Genomic DNA, 12,765 nt, shown 5'->3' with positions numbered 1-12,765 from the left:
ATTTTTTTGTTTTTTTTTAACTACTATTACTTAAGAAATGTTTCTCCATGTTGAACCAGACAAAATAGTTTCTTAGAAGCCGCTGTACCATATAAAAATCAGCATGGTTGCTGCACTTGATATTAAAGCATCGTAGATGCTGACATATTGTAGAACAGGAATAATTATTTGAATAAAATCTAAATTCTGTGCATTGCTTTGGCTACCGAATTTTAATATTATCATAGCCGTCTTTTTCTGAAATGCTAGCGAAATATAAGTATTATGTACTTTTATTTATTCTAAAAATGATTATATTTAATGACATTTAGTCTATTAGAAGGACAGAAATACATGAATTGTAGTCGGTAGTATTCAATATATCTCGCATTGACTGACCAATACTGTTTAAGTTTTAATATATAAATAGTTTATTTAATTTAGGATATTTTTGTATCCTTAATTATCGTATATTGTGCTTCTTTAGGTTACAGACCACCAATTCAACGAATGAGCATTTGCAACGTACGCAAAAATAGTCCTACGCAGAAATTACCCCTGTTCCTCATTATTCTGGTGAAAAAAGTTCTCATCTTATTTAAAAAATTTAAACAGTTTCTGAAAGGAAAAATATCTCTGTACATTTTATAGGTGCATTTTGCTTCTTGTGATGTGAAGCCTAATCTCCATAATGATTTTTAAATATACCCCTATCTTGTGAAAACACTGAGTTTTCCCATGCTATTTATTGACACTTCACTTCCGGTGACCAGTACTGCACTGCAAGTCTGCTAACCCCACATGCCATTCTGAGGATTGTGAGCTGACATATGTAGAATCATGCTGATATATAGTCCTCTGCAGGTTAAAGGTAAGGTAAAGTCCAGAGAAGCCATTGAATATTGTGAAATTAGCATAGAAGCCTATGGGAAGTGGAATTAGTGGTTTTTAGCCTTTACGTCGATCTTTTTCACATATACACAAAACATTATCTAGTATGATATCTTCTTTTGACATCAAGATAAAAAATCTTTTTGGTTAGTGTAAACCAATCGACTGGTTCAGTTATATGAAAATCAGACGTTGGTTCTATAGACATTACCTGTCCTTAAACACTGATTAACCTTGAGTTCGAGGACTTTAAAATTTTACACTCTCAACTACGATGTGAATTTTCCTTTTTTTGCACACAAACGGGTATGAGAAATAGATACATAATGGATCTTTATAACATATGGTTCAGATTTTCAAGATTTCATTCCGCAATTATGATAATGTTTAAAAAAAATAAATAATAATCTAAATAAGTGATTCATATACTTCCTTATTTCATTTTATTTTGTAGATTGTAATATGGTCTCTGAAATACACTTTAAAATGTATTTATGAACTTTCGACTTCATTAATATAAGGAAGTATTTTTGAAAGTATAAACACGACAAAGAAAAAAATACAAATCATTGTTCAGAGTCCATGTTGAATTGGTGATGAAAGCAGGTAAGGGAAATTGTCATATGCATTTTGTAAATCAAACTGCAGGATAAATAAAAATGTTATTTTGTCTAGCAATGATATAAATTGTTTAATTTTATTCCATTAGTAGTTTAGGCAACCTGTAACAACTTCTGACAATGTTTTTATAGTGGCAGTACACTGTATAAATTGTAAAAAAAAAATCACTTAAATCCCCAAAAAAAGCAAAAACAATACAAATCTATTTACTTCATCATGTTTAACACAATAAATGAATTTCTGTCATTATAATTTTACAGTGCAACATGAAGATTTATGTACTTAACCTATTGGTAATTGCCGTTCTTTTAGATGGTAAGCAACTTACAATGTGCGTCTTGTAATTTTTAAGAATATGCATTTGTAAAATGCGATAAGAAAAAAGTTCCTATTTTTAGTATACATCAATTTAGTAAAATGTATTCAACATTTTGGACACTGTAGAGAAATTGGATTACAGACATGGACATGCTAACTTCCATTCTTTATTACTACATTTTTTAGTCATCACTTATCTATTAGTTGTTATATGATTAAAGACCCTTGAAAGTATATTATCCAGGCTTTGTTTGTTTGTTTGTTTTTTACTGGATGTTGTCATGGTAAGCAACAACAAAGTATACCTAGAACAAACAACACTGATGTTAAAGTTTATTAGTTGTTTTTTTTTTTTTTTGAATATTTTACAAATCACATCCAGATGGGCAAGCATGGCCAGTAAGAGCTTTTAACAATTTAACACCGTAGTTTTGGCAATTTTTTTATTCTTGGTTCCCCGTTCTTTGAACTCACTATGAACAAACGTACATACCACAAGATAAGGACATGACATTGGCTTAACCCTATGCATCCAGTCATCATGGCGTCAAAGCACTTAAATATTAACCAAATAACAGGAAAGATGATTGGTTTTGTCTATTTTTGCCGACTTAATGATATTGAAATCCATATATGGCATTAAAACAAATTATTGAATCTTCGCATAATGGGAAATAGACTGGTGACACAAATTAATCCAAGGTTACCAAACTTTTTATAGCCAAAAATAGTTTATTGTAATACTTAGTTTGCTTAAATTTTCATGATTTATGTTCTTAATATGTGCAAATATCAATATTCAGTTTATGACTGGCTTAAAACAAAAAACATGTTGCTATTGTTATAATGGGTTACAGCCAGTTTTATTATAGACCTTCGGAAACGGTACAACATTGCAAAGACAGAAACAATCAGCATACTAAGTACAACCAATAGATGGGACAAAGTAAATGCGCTTCATATAACAGATACACATCAAACATAATTATTCATATCATAAAAATATAAAAGAATAATCATTCGTAAATATCACCAATAATTACTAAACTTGTACTAATAAAGAACGTTACATTGGAACTCGATTATATTTCTCAACAATTACTATTACCCGTCGCAACTGGTCAGTACCGTAGGGACAAAATTGTGTGCGCGACCCGTGTAAGAAAGTAACTACATGTATATAGTTTAATCTGGGCAACATTCGCCACAACTGGAGTAAAACCTATTATAAAAACAACGTAGGATCAATCATCCTTTTAAAATGTTCTCGAGTTTAAGAAGACTAAAATAATGACAATATGGATTTATAAAATGAAAAAAAGGCAAATGATGAGTATTGTGGTTTCGTGGTGTGTATTCTCCCTACTAACAGATCTGTTGTTTGTTTAAACCTACATTCATTAAATATTGTTCGTGCATAGATTGTTTTCATTGATATTAACCTTGAATTAAAACGGTGTTTTAGTTTTCAATTGTAGATGTTGAGGAAAGTATAATAACTGAATACCAATTAAGTTTCAAGGATACGAACAAATTAAGTTTGTTATTACACGAAAACCAAAGGAATGTTCTTTTTGATATCATCAGTCTCATGGTTAGAAAGACAACTCAATCCACACATATATAAACATATAAGTTAAATGCAATGATTATGCTGTGAGTTCTTTAAACAATGATAAACAAATATAATGGGTAAAAAATTGGAAGGTAAACATTTTTATTCTTACTGAAGGAATAAGACAAGAAATTTTAATAATTAGTATCATAATCCTGTTATAGTTCATTGTTCACTGTGTTTTATAACAAAGATATTTTCAAATTAATGAGGCATTTACTGAACTGCATAAATAAATGAATATGACATCAGTATTTAAATTTGAAAGATTTCCTATAATGATCTTGTCTTGTGTTTGTTATAAATAGACAAACAGTTGTTTATATCAATTGTAATTTACTTTGTATATCATATGTCTAATCATGGTTTTAGGTGACGTATTAAAGAGAGAATTATGTCCAGGAGAACAGTTGGTTTTGAGTTGCCCTATTGAAGGTTTCAATAAAACATTGGTGTGGATTAAAGGCAATGAAAACATATTCATAAATAGAAGACACGGTCCGAACAATAGTCAAGATTTGGATGTTATTGTTAATGTCAGCATTGGAGTGTATGAGTTGAAGTTTACAAATATGAGCCAAGACGACATAGGAGTCTATACCTGCTTGGATAATTCATTAACAGTACAAACATTTAACGTAACGATGAAAGGTCAATACATTTACTGGTATACACATTTAATTTCTCTTGTCATACGTGGCAAATATTCAATAACTAGACTCCCCTTGCGGATCTATAGGATATGATCCGGTAATTGGACTCTTTTTTGGTTTCATGGGATTTTTTTTTATTTTGGGCGAATATTAGCCTAGAACCCCCTTTCTGAACCGCCTACTCTGTTGCCAAAATGATAATTGTTTTTAAACTGTATCTGCGTACTTGAATTTGGACTCACAATTTCAAGTCTTTAATTTTCATAAACATTTACTTAACTTTCTTTTGAAAATGACCTCCTTACTGTTATATTTAACAGATGAAATCAACTGTACACAGACAGTCAATGAAACCACGGATCAAAGTACCAGAGGTAAATAAAGAAACTTTTATATTTCAGGGTTTTTCTGCATTGCAAGTGTGAAACATGAACGTGCAAATATTCAGAACAATCATGTGTTGAAATATCCATGTCATAATGGCAGTCAAATGACCTGGATATCTTTAAAATTTACAGATGAAAATTACTATGTTTCGGATGATTTTAGTGAGACATTTATAGTTGAAGAAAGATCTAAGAGCAGTTGTTTCAAATTAGTCATTTGAAATTAGTTACCTTTAAACACATCTTAAAATATCGACTCAATAAAACAATTGTGAACATTTACAAATATGTCTTGAACAAATTGATGAGAAATCGTAATATTCACAGATAACTTTTTTGAATTTTAAAAATCAGATTCTTTGAATGTATAACTTGATAACGGAAACATGACATTAATTTTATAACCCATGTAAAGGATTATCATTGACAAAATTCTTCACTTTGAAATAAAATCATATTATTTACATTTTAGGCACCAGTGACACATCTTCAATGGAAACTGCCACGGAACATTTACGTCTAGATACATTCCATCTTTGTCTTATTATATGCTCTGGTGTGGGGATTGTAACGACGATATTTGTTCTATTGATGTCCTGTTTGACAGCTGGTGAAATATTAATTTAAATACGTTTTACATTGTAAAATTGATGTTTAAAGTGAAGTATCATCGTAAGATATCTCACAAAAGCAATCATTGTTTTCAAGAATTGGAAAATCCTGTATTTTTATAAATGCCCTAAAGTCTCAAACTAACACATGCAATAGACGAGTAGGGCTGACAGGTAATTCCAAAGGACTGACATAGCTATTACGTCTACTTTAAATATAACTGCTAAAGAAAATGTGCAATCCAATTTTATGATCATTAAACATTTAGTTTTGGATTTTACTTACGATTTAAAACTAGGTAACTCATTTCAATTACAACAATAAGAATATCTTATATTTTTCATGAGTGAAGAACGTTGCAGAAACTCAAGGTGTGTAAATGGTAACAGGTCAACTATACAAGAAAATAGCGATGTTGCAGTCGAGCTGCAGGTAATTATGATATCTCTGTCTACAAAATAATCAGGGATTTAGTTTAAACATATTTATTTAAGTATATAAGCACAAGCAAATACAGTATACACATTTACATACGAAGTCATGGTAGGATTCGGAAAGAAGCTAAATAGCTTATACAAAGTTCCGTGTCCGTAAAAGTAAAATAACAAGAATATTTTTTTCTAAAGAAGATGCATGTGGAATGATTTTCTTAACTGACTAGTAAATAAGACAAACGAATATAAAAACAAAAATGGAAAATTAGTGACGAGATGCAGTACATGGAAGTGAAGCATTTATTACTTTTGATAATAAACTTCTGAACTTAGGAAAAACTTCTACATTTTGTTCGGCATTTAGAATATTTGAGCCATACAGCAATACATTTACAGTAAAAGGTACACCAAGTGCCATAGAAAACATTATTTCATTTCGTAATAAAACATATTTAGGACAAAAAAGCAAAAAATGGGAAGTTGATTCAACATGACCACAGGTGCAACTAGTGGACTTTACAAGGTTACAACTGAACATTTGTTCGTTGAGTGAAGCATTGTTCATTTACATTCTGGCATGTAATATTTGCCATAGTCGTTTACCAATGAAGTAAATATTTGGGCATTTTACCAAATATTCCTGAATCCTATTTCTAAAATTGTTAGTGGAGCTAGAACTACTGGTATTCTGAGAAAGTTTGTTCTACAGTTTAACTGTTGTTGGCAGAAAGTATTCAGAGTAGAAGTTAATTGTCGTGTATATTTCTAAAATAATTTGTGATTGTCTAGCATAATATCCATTCAAGGAATCAACCGAGTTTGGAATTAACGATTGCAAATACTCTGGAGTTTCTTGGTTGATCGACGCACCAATGTCAGATAATATATCGTTGATAAATGATATAAACAATAAAAGTCCCACAACTGGAGCCTTGCAGACCCTCCCTTTCATTGGTCTCCAATCTGAGTTACTTCACTATATGACAACCCTTTGAACCCTCCCCAACAAAAAAAAAATAAACCAGTGTAGCAGCATTCCCGTAATTCCGTAATTTGCCAGTTTAGATAAGAGACCAGCATGCCAAACTCGGTCGAACGCTTTACTTATATCTCAAAATACGTTTCTTATTTCTTTTCCACTAGCAAGAGCTCAACCAATATCATTCGAAAAACTAACTAATTGATTTACCGTTGAATCACTTTTCGTAAACCCAGACAGACTTGGAGTGATAATCTTGTTTCCAAACACAAAATTGTGGACGTGTTTATAGACATATCTTCAAAGCATTTAGAAAGAATACATAATAATGAAATTGGTTGATGATTTTTCATTTAATGGGGGTATTATTTTTGAAAATAGGCGTTACATTTGCTTTCTTCCATTCAATTGAGAAGTCAGAAAATGAGAGTGACAAGTTAACAAATGTCCATGATGGAAACCTTAACACGGAAACTGCTTCTTTGAACAAGCGGAAGTTTATCAGATCAGGACCTAATGCTTTATTTGTATCCAAGATTTTTAGCCAAGGTATTGCACTTTACCAATACCCATATTGTTACGTTGGACAGGTAATAAATGTAGGGATTTCAACTAATACATATATAGCAGATGAACGATTGTCTAATTGAAAGATATGTGTCTTTTATTTAGAAAATGTGTCAAAGAGCTTTGAGTTCCAATGCTGAATGGTTACGATGAAATATCCAGGCTTACCTACCCTTTTACGTTAAAAAAATATCTTAACTAGCTAAATCGACTATTTGCATCAGGGCCAATGCGGATGTTTCAAAAGTTAAGATTTTTAGCCTCTTTTTGTCATTTGAAAAAAACGGACATCCCATTTGTATAATCTTTTTTCGGTTTACCTTGATACATTTTTCAGTTCGGTTATTTCGTTATAGCTCTTCATGTTCTACTAATTCAAATAACCATTGAGATTTGCCTTCAGAATAGATCAGCAGAATTTAACACTTCAATATCGCAGGGCTATATGTCACTCATGGCTAAAGGTGATGGTAAATTTTCAATAAGAACCTTGTAACATTGATGTTAAATGTGTTAAATTTTGCATCAATTGACCATGCTTTCATTCATACAAAGTACAACTGAAACTTGGCTTCATTGATTTGATAATGGGATTAGAATAAAAAGTAAACCCGTATGCGGTTTCAAACAATTGAATAAGTATTTTCAGTGGGATATCTATAGCTTAACATTGCGTAATCTGCCGAAACTATAGAGACTTTTTATATCGTGCTAGAACTCTAACAAATAGGCTTCTAGAACAGGGTTATGTTGCTACAAGATTGAAATCATCACTACAGAAGTTTTATGGTCCTTATCATGAACTCGTGGATTGTTATTGTGTATCCATCAGCACCATGAAAACTGATATTTTCAACGGGCCATAGTTTTTCCTTTTCCTGGACTTGACTTTTTATGAGCAACTCGGCGGGTGTTTCTAGAAAAGAAGAGGTCGCTTACCCTACCGGTGCACCTGGTCCATTCTCCCAGTTTTTAGTGGAGTCCGAGTTGCACATTTACTTTTGTTACTTTGTATGTGTGATTTTAGTTACTTTATGTTCTTTGTTGTGTATGTCTGTCTTCCATGTCTGGTCTTTGTCCCTAGGTTACATTCTTTTGATTACCGCTATAACCTTGGTTCCCTTGATTACTCTATCAAAGTTAGACTACACTTGCATTTTCTTTTTTGCATCCTACTTCTTCAGCGAACATGCTTATATCTTCTCTGGTGCCATATGTCCTTGCTTATGAACAAATTAAATAATTAAATTCATATGTTTGTATGGACTGTTTTTTTTCTATATAGATGGTCAGGAAATACCAGTAGATATTAGTTCCCATGGTTATTTCCATAAATGCTAGTCGTCTTAATGCTGAAAATTTTCCAAAAAATTATAACCGAAACAGAAAAAGAAATACATTTGTTGTATATTAAATTAGATGAGCAATTGGTTTCTTCACATTCTGATTAGTCACACATTTAGCACTGCCTCTTTATTCAAAAAGGCGTTATTTCAAAAGAAATATTCAAAAAATAGAAATATCTATATATAGAAAGGTCTGCACAATTCCCAACGATGTAAAAACTGTCAAATTCAAATATATATATATACAAAGGTTCTCGCGAAAATCAAAAGTAAGCAACCCAGGGACAAAGACCAAACACGGATAACAGACGTACGCAACAAAGAACATTAAGCAACTAAAATAATATGTACAAAGTAACAAATGTAAATGAGCAACTCGGACTCCACTAAAAACTTGGAGCATGAACCAGGTGTACCGTTAGGGTAAGCGTCCTCTGCTTTTCTAGAAACTCCCGCCGAGTTGCTCATAAAAAGTCAAGTCCTGGGTAGACAAAAGAGGAAAGGAAAACTATAACACGATGAACAAATCAATTTTCAAGGTGCTGATGGATGCCTCGAAAGGATCCACGAGTTCATGATGGCGACCATAAAATTTCTTTAGTGATGACTTCAATTCTTTAATCTTGTAGCAACATGACCCTGTTCCAGAAGAAGTCTAGCGCAATACAACAACAACGTTTCGTGTATCAATAAATGAAATGTATTTACTCTGTTAACATATAATGGTAATTAAAAAACCTCTGGAAATAATTATGAAAGCAAATTGTTATGCTGCATTAGTTATTATTTGTGTAATTTCTGGCATCAATTAAAGTTAAAAACCAATAACCTCTTAAAAAATAACATTGGATCTTCTATTTTGCAAGGGATCACGTACATGTTCAACTAGTCAGTTCTTTCTTTACAGTTAAAGTGGCTTAAAACTAGGAACTGAAAGGGACTCAAATGTATATTGTTTATCACATTTTATAAAACAATATCAAGTTTTTGAAGCTAGTTATTAGTAATACTTTGATTTTGTCTGTACTATGCATATATCATAAAAATCTTCCGCCTAGGATGTCGGTAATACTTTAATTATAATATCATCAAATGAAGGTCATACTAAAATGTACAGTACAGTCCATTTATGTTAGATTTTAAGCCTCTCATTTTATTTATCATTTATAGGACGTAGCAAACGCAGATGAGGATGAAACCCAATATACAGAAATAGCCTAGTGAAATTATGTCATGTAGATGTTGGCCATTGATAACTGTAAAGAATTAGATTAAAACTTACATGACTGTACTGTTTACTCACCACTTTCAAACAAACATCGATTATTTGTATACACAAACATAAAACAATAACGTTACTAAGTGTAGTTTATTAAGTGCTAGCTTTTTCTCATTGAAGACCTTTTCGGACATCCAAGTATGATAGTAACTGAAGAAAATTACCATATACATTTATATTTCACAAAACTGCGCTCGACGTGGATCACAATTAACAAAGGACAATAAAGCCCGTTTCTATTAAACTTTAAGGGTTTGTACTTGTAATTTGCAACATTGCGTTAGGTACAGCGTAGATGAAAAATGTATCTAAGATTCTTTTACGACCGAAAAAATCTGATGTCAAAAGTTATTGTTACATTTTTCGTGACGTAATGAAATTAATTGTCTGTTACAATTTTTTTAAACAGCAAAGACTTATTTATTTTTTAAATGTGAGAATGTTTTGCTTCACATAAAGTAATTCATCAATAAGAATCGATTTGTTCGACATGACATATTTTCCTTTTCCTCTTGCGTCTACCCAGGACATGACTTTTTATGAACAACTCGGTGGGTGTCTACATAGATTGTTTGAACATTATCTTTGCACGGAAAATTCTGTTAAATTTGTAAAAAAAATGAAATCATAGACGTGTTTTGTCATTGTCCAGATCTGGTTCACTACAAGTCAAAATTGAAACGGGCAGATATAATAGACCACCTTTACCTCTGAATGAATGTTTATGTATGTACTGTAACAATAGTAGTACAGAAGATGAGACGCACTATTTATTTGAATGTATTTTTTTCTCAGATTTACGACAAGATTTATTCACCAATGCCTGTGCTTTTAATAAGGACTTTTTACCTGTTTGATATCGATAACAAACACGATTTTTTAATGTAAAATATAAAAATGGTTCCAATTTTAACCAGTTGTACATAAAATGTTTTATAGATAACATGCATTCATTTAGTATACAGTTTTAAGCGTTATCGTATATAATTATTTTTCATCTTGCTTACTCTGGTTTGTTAAATTCGTAGTGTCTCATAAGCCGTTATCGCCTGTTATCGGTTGGAATCTTTTACGATAACTATGTTCTTTTATTGATATGTAATATGTAATGTAAATGATGGTGACACTTTAATAAAATAATATTAACATGTAGATCCAAATGTAATATTAAACACATTAGGAAGTGTGTTAGTCAGTGTTCAGACTGGCTGATTGATAATAAATTAACATTGGATTTAGGTAAAACCAAATGTATGGTATTTGGTCCCTAAAGAAAAAAAATCAAACAAATCACAATTTGTAATTAAAGCTACGGATGTTGTCAAATATCTCGGAGTTTATATTGATAGAAATTTGAACTTTGAAAAATTAGTGTCAAATATTGTTTCTAAAGTCAATGGAAGACTGAAATGTTATATAAGAATGCTAAATGTCTTGATTCCAGATAGAGAATAACACTGTCAACTTCTTTGATACAATGTTATTTTGATTATTCATGTGCCCTTTGGTTCAGTAGTTAAGGGGCGGGATTGCCCAAGAATTGCACATCTTGCAAAACAAAGTTTAAGGTTTCTGGTCTCGGCCAGGACCAGAACAAGCGTAAATTTTGAAGAAAAAAAATGACAGTGTCAATATGCTTTCGGTGCCAGATAGAGTGAATCAACTCAGAATTAAACCTTGTTTTTTAATATTTACCATGGTACTGCACCTGAATATTTGTGTGAAAACAAGGGGTGCTTCAAGATTAAATTATAGTATACCTAATTGTAAGTTATGTAGTAAAGATAGTTTCATATATCATGCTATACAAACTTGGAACAAATTACCACTTACTGTTAAAAATACAACGAACACATTTTTTTTCAAAACTGAAGTTAAACTTTTTATACAGGAAGGAGCCAAAAGGAGAAAAGAAAATGAATTTATTTATGTTTAACAACAAAATGTCACTTTTTTATAACAGACTGTATTTACATAAACTGTTAATATTTTAGGAAATGTGAAATGCTTCGTGTGTAGATTCAAGTGTTTTCCATGTATTCTTCTTTTTAAGGACCCCAATGGAAAACATACTTTTGTATAGGTATGGTTTTATTGGCTATCCTTGTCAAGTTTCAAGGTTTCATATAAATGCTATTTTTTCATGTATTGTCTTGGTCTGTATACGTTTATGTCTATGTGTATATCTATACTGTATTTTATGTTTGTATTATATGTGTTTGACCTGTCTAAATACATATAAATAAATAAATATACAGTATTTGTTTTTGTTGTATAAAAGCAGAGGACGCTAACTCTACCGGTAAGTTTTTGGTGGAGTACGAGTTGCTAATGTACCATTTTTGCTTTGTACGTATTATGTTTGGTCATTTTATGTTCTTTGTTTTGTATGTCTGTTTTCCCTGTCAGGTCTTTTATCCTGGATCCCAATATTTTGATTTCCGCTAGAATTTTGGTTCCCTTGATTAATCTCTCCAACTGTATTTTTTGTTTTTACAGATGAACCTAATAGCAATATGAAACCTGTATGGTTTAGTTCTATCCAATGTTTCCTTCACCTTTAAACTTTGCCATTACGAAGGGTACCTATAAAATGGGAATTTGTTTATTTTCAATTCGAAATACGGGAATTCGCGTCCATAAATTCAGGATTCCAGGATCGGATCCGCTCATTATTAGATTGTCTATCTAAAATATTCAATCATAAGTACTATTTTTTTTTAAATAATCTGAAAAAAAAATCGACAAACATTTTGGTCCTATTCCATATCATTAAAAGGTTTATCTTTTCAAAATCGAAAACTAAATACATTTTTTCTAAAATTAAAATGAATTGACAAAGAGGTAATAGTGTACATTTAAGTTAATTAAGATTACAAAGGTATACGATATTCCTGAATGTGAAATGGCATTGTGATCCTAATTAAGACTTATGGTTAGTTCCACACGCAATGGAATGGTTTGAGATCGAACGGTTTTAAATCAAACTTTGACATCTGCAATCAAATAAGATAAGTTCATGAATGTGAAAACAAGGGAACCAAGATAAACATGGACTAATAAAAACAATGACATACAAATTGTC

General features: G+C 31.3%; 1 protein-coding gene across 1 annotated transcript; it reads left to right on the top strand.

Annotated features, from left to right (window-relative positions):
• The first annotated feature begins 1,404 nt into the window (after positions 1-1,404).
• On the top strand, positions 1,405-11,903 carry LOC148609887 (uncharacterized). The gene is made up of 7 exons (XM_088541741.1): positions 1,405-1,476; positions 1,752-1,806; positions 3,797-4,075; positions 4,398-4,451; positions 4,936-5,073; positions 5,428-5,507; positions 9,572-11,903. Exons 2-7 carry the CDS (start codon positions 1,758-1,760, stop codon positions 9,620-9,622), a joined length of 651 nt encoding a protein of 216 aa, XP_088397867.1. The 5' UTR covers positions 1,405-1,476; positions 1,752-1,757; the 3' UTR covers positions 9,623-11,903.
• The last annotated feature ends 862 nt before the right edge of the window (positions 11,904-12,765 follow it).

Source organism: Perna viridis, chromosome 8 (genome assembly GCF_037379345.1).
Source record: "Perna viridis isolate PV_CMFRI_1.1 ecotype Kerala chromosome 8, ASM3737934v1, whole genome shotgun sequence".
Lineage (NCBI taxonomy): Eukaryota > Metazoa > Mollusca > Bivalvia > Mytilida > Mytilidae > Perna > Perna viridis.
The sequence above is the reverse complement of the archived record's forward strand: the minus strand, read 5'-3'. Positions and strand labels throughout refer to the sequence as shown.

Excerpts from the sequence above, each read along its gene's own strand:
- LOC148609887 (XM_088541741.1), top strand. The coding sequence starts at position 1,758 with ATGAAGATTTATGTACTTAACCTATTGGTAATTGCCGTTCTTTTAGAT. Across the intron at positions 4,452-4,935 it reads CACGGATCAAAGTACCAGAG|GCACCAGTGACACATCTTCA; the intron begins GTAAATAAAGAA and ends TTTACATTTTAG. Across the intron at positions 5,074-5,427 it reads GATGTCCTGTTTGACAGCTG|AACGTTGCAGAAACTCAAGG; the intron begins GTGAAATATTAA and ends TCATGAGTGAAG.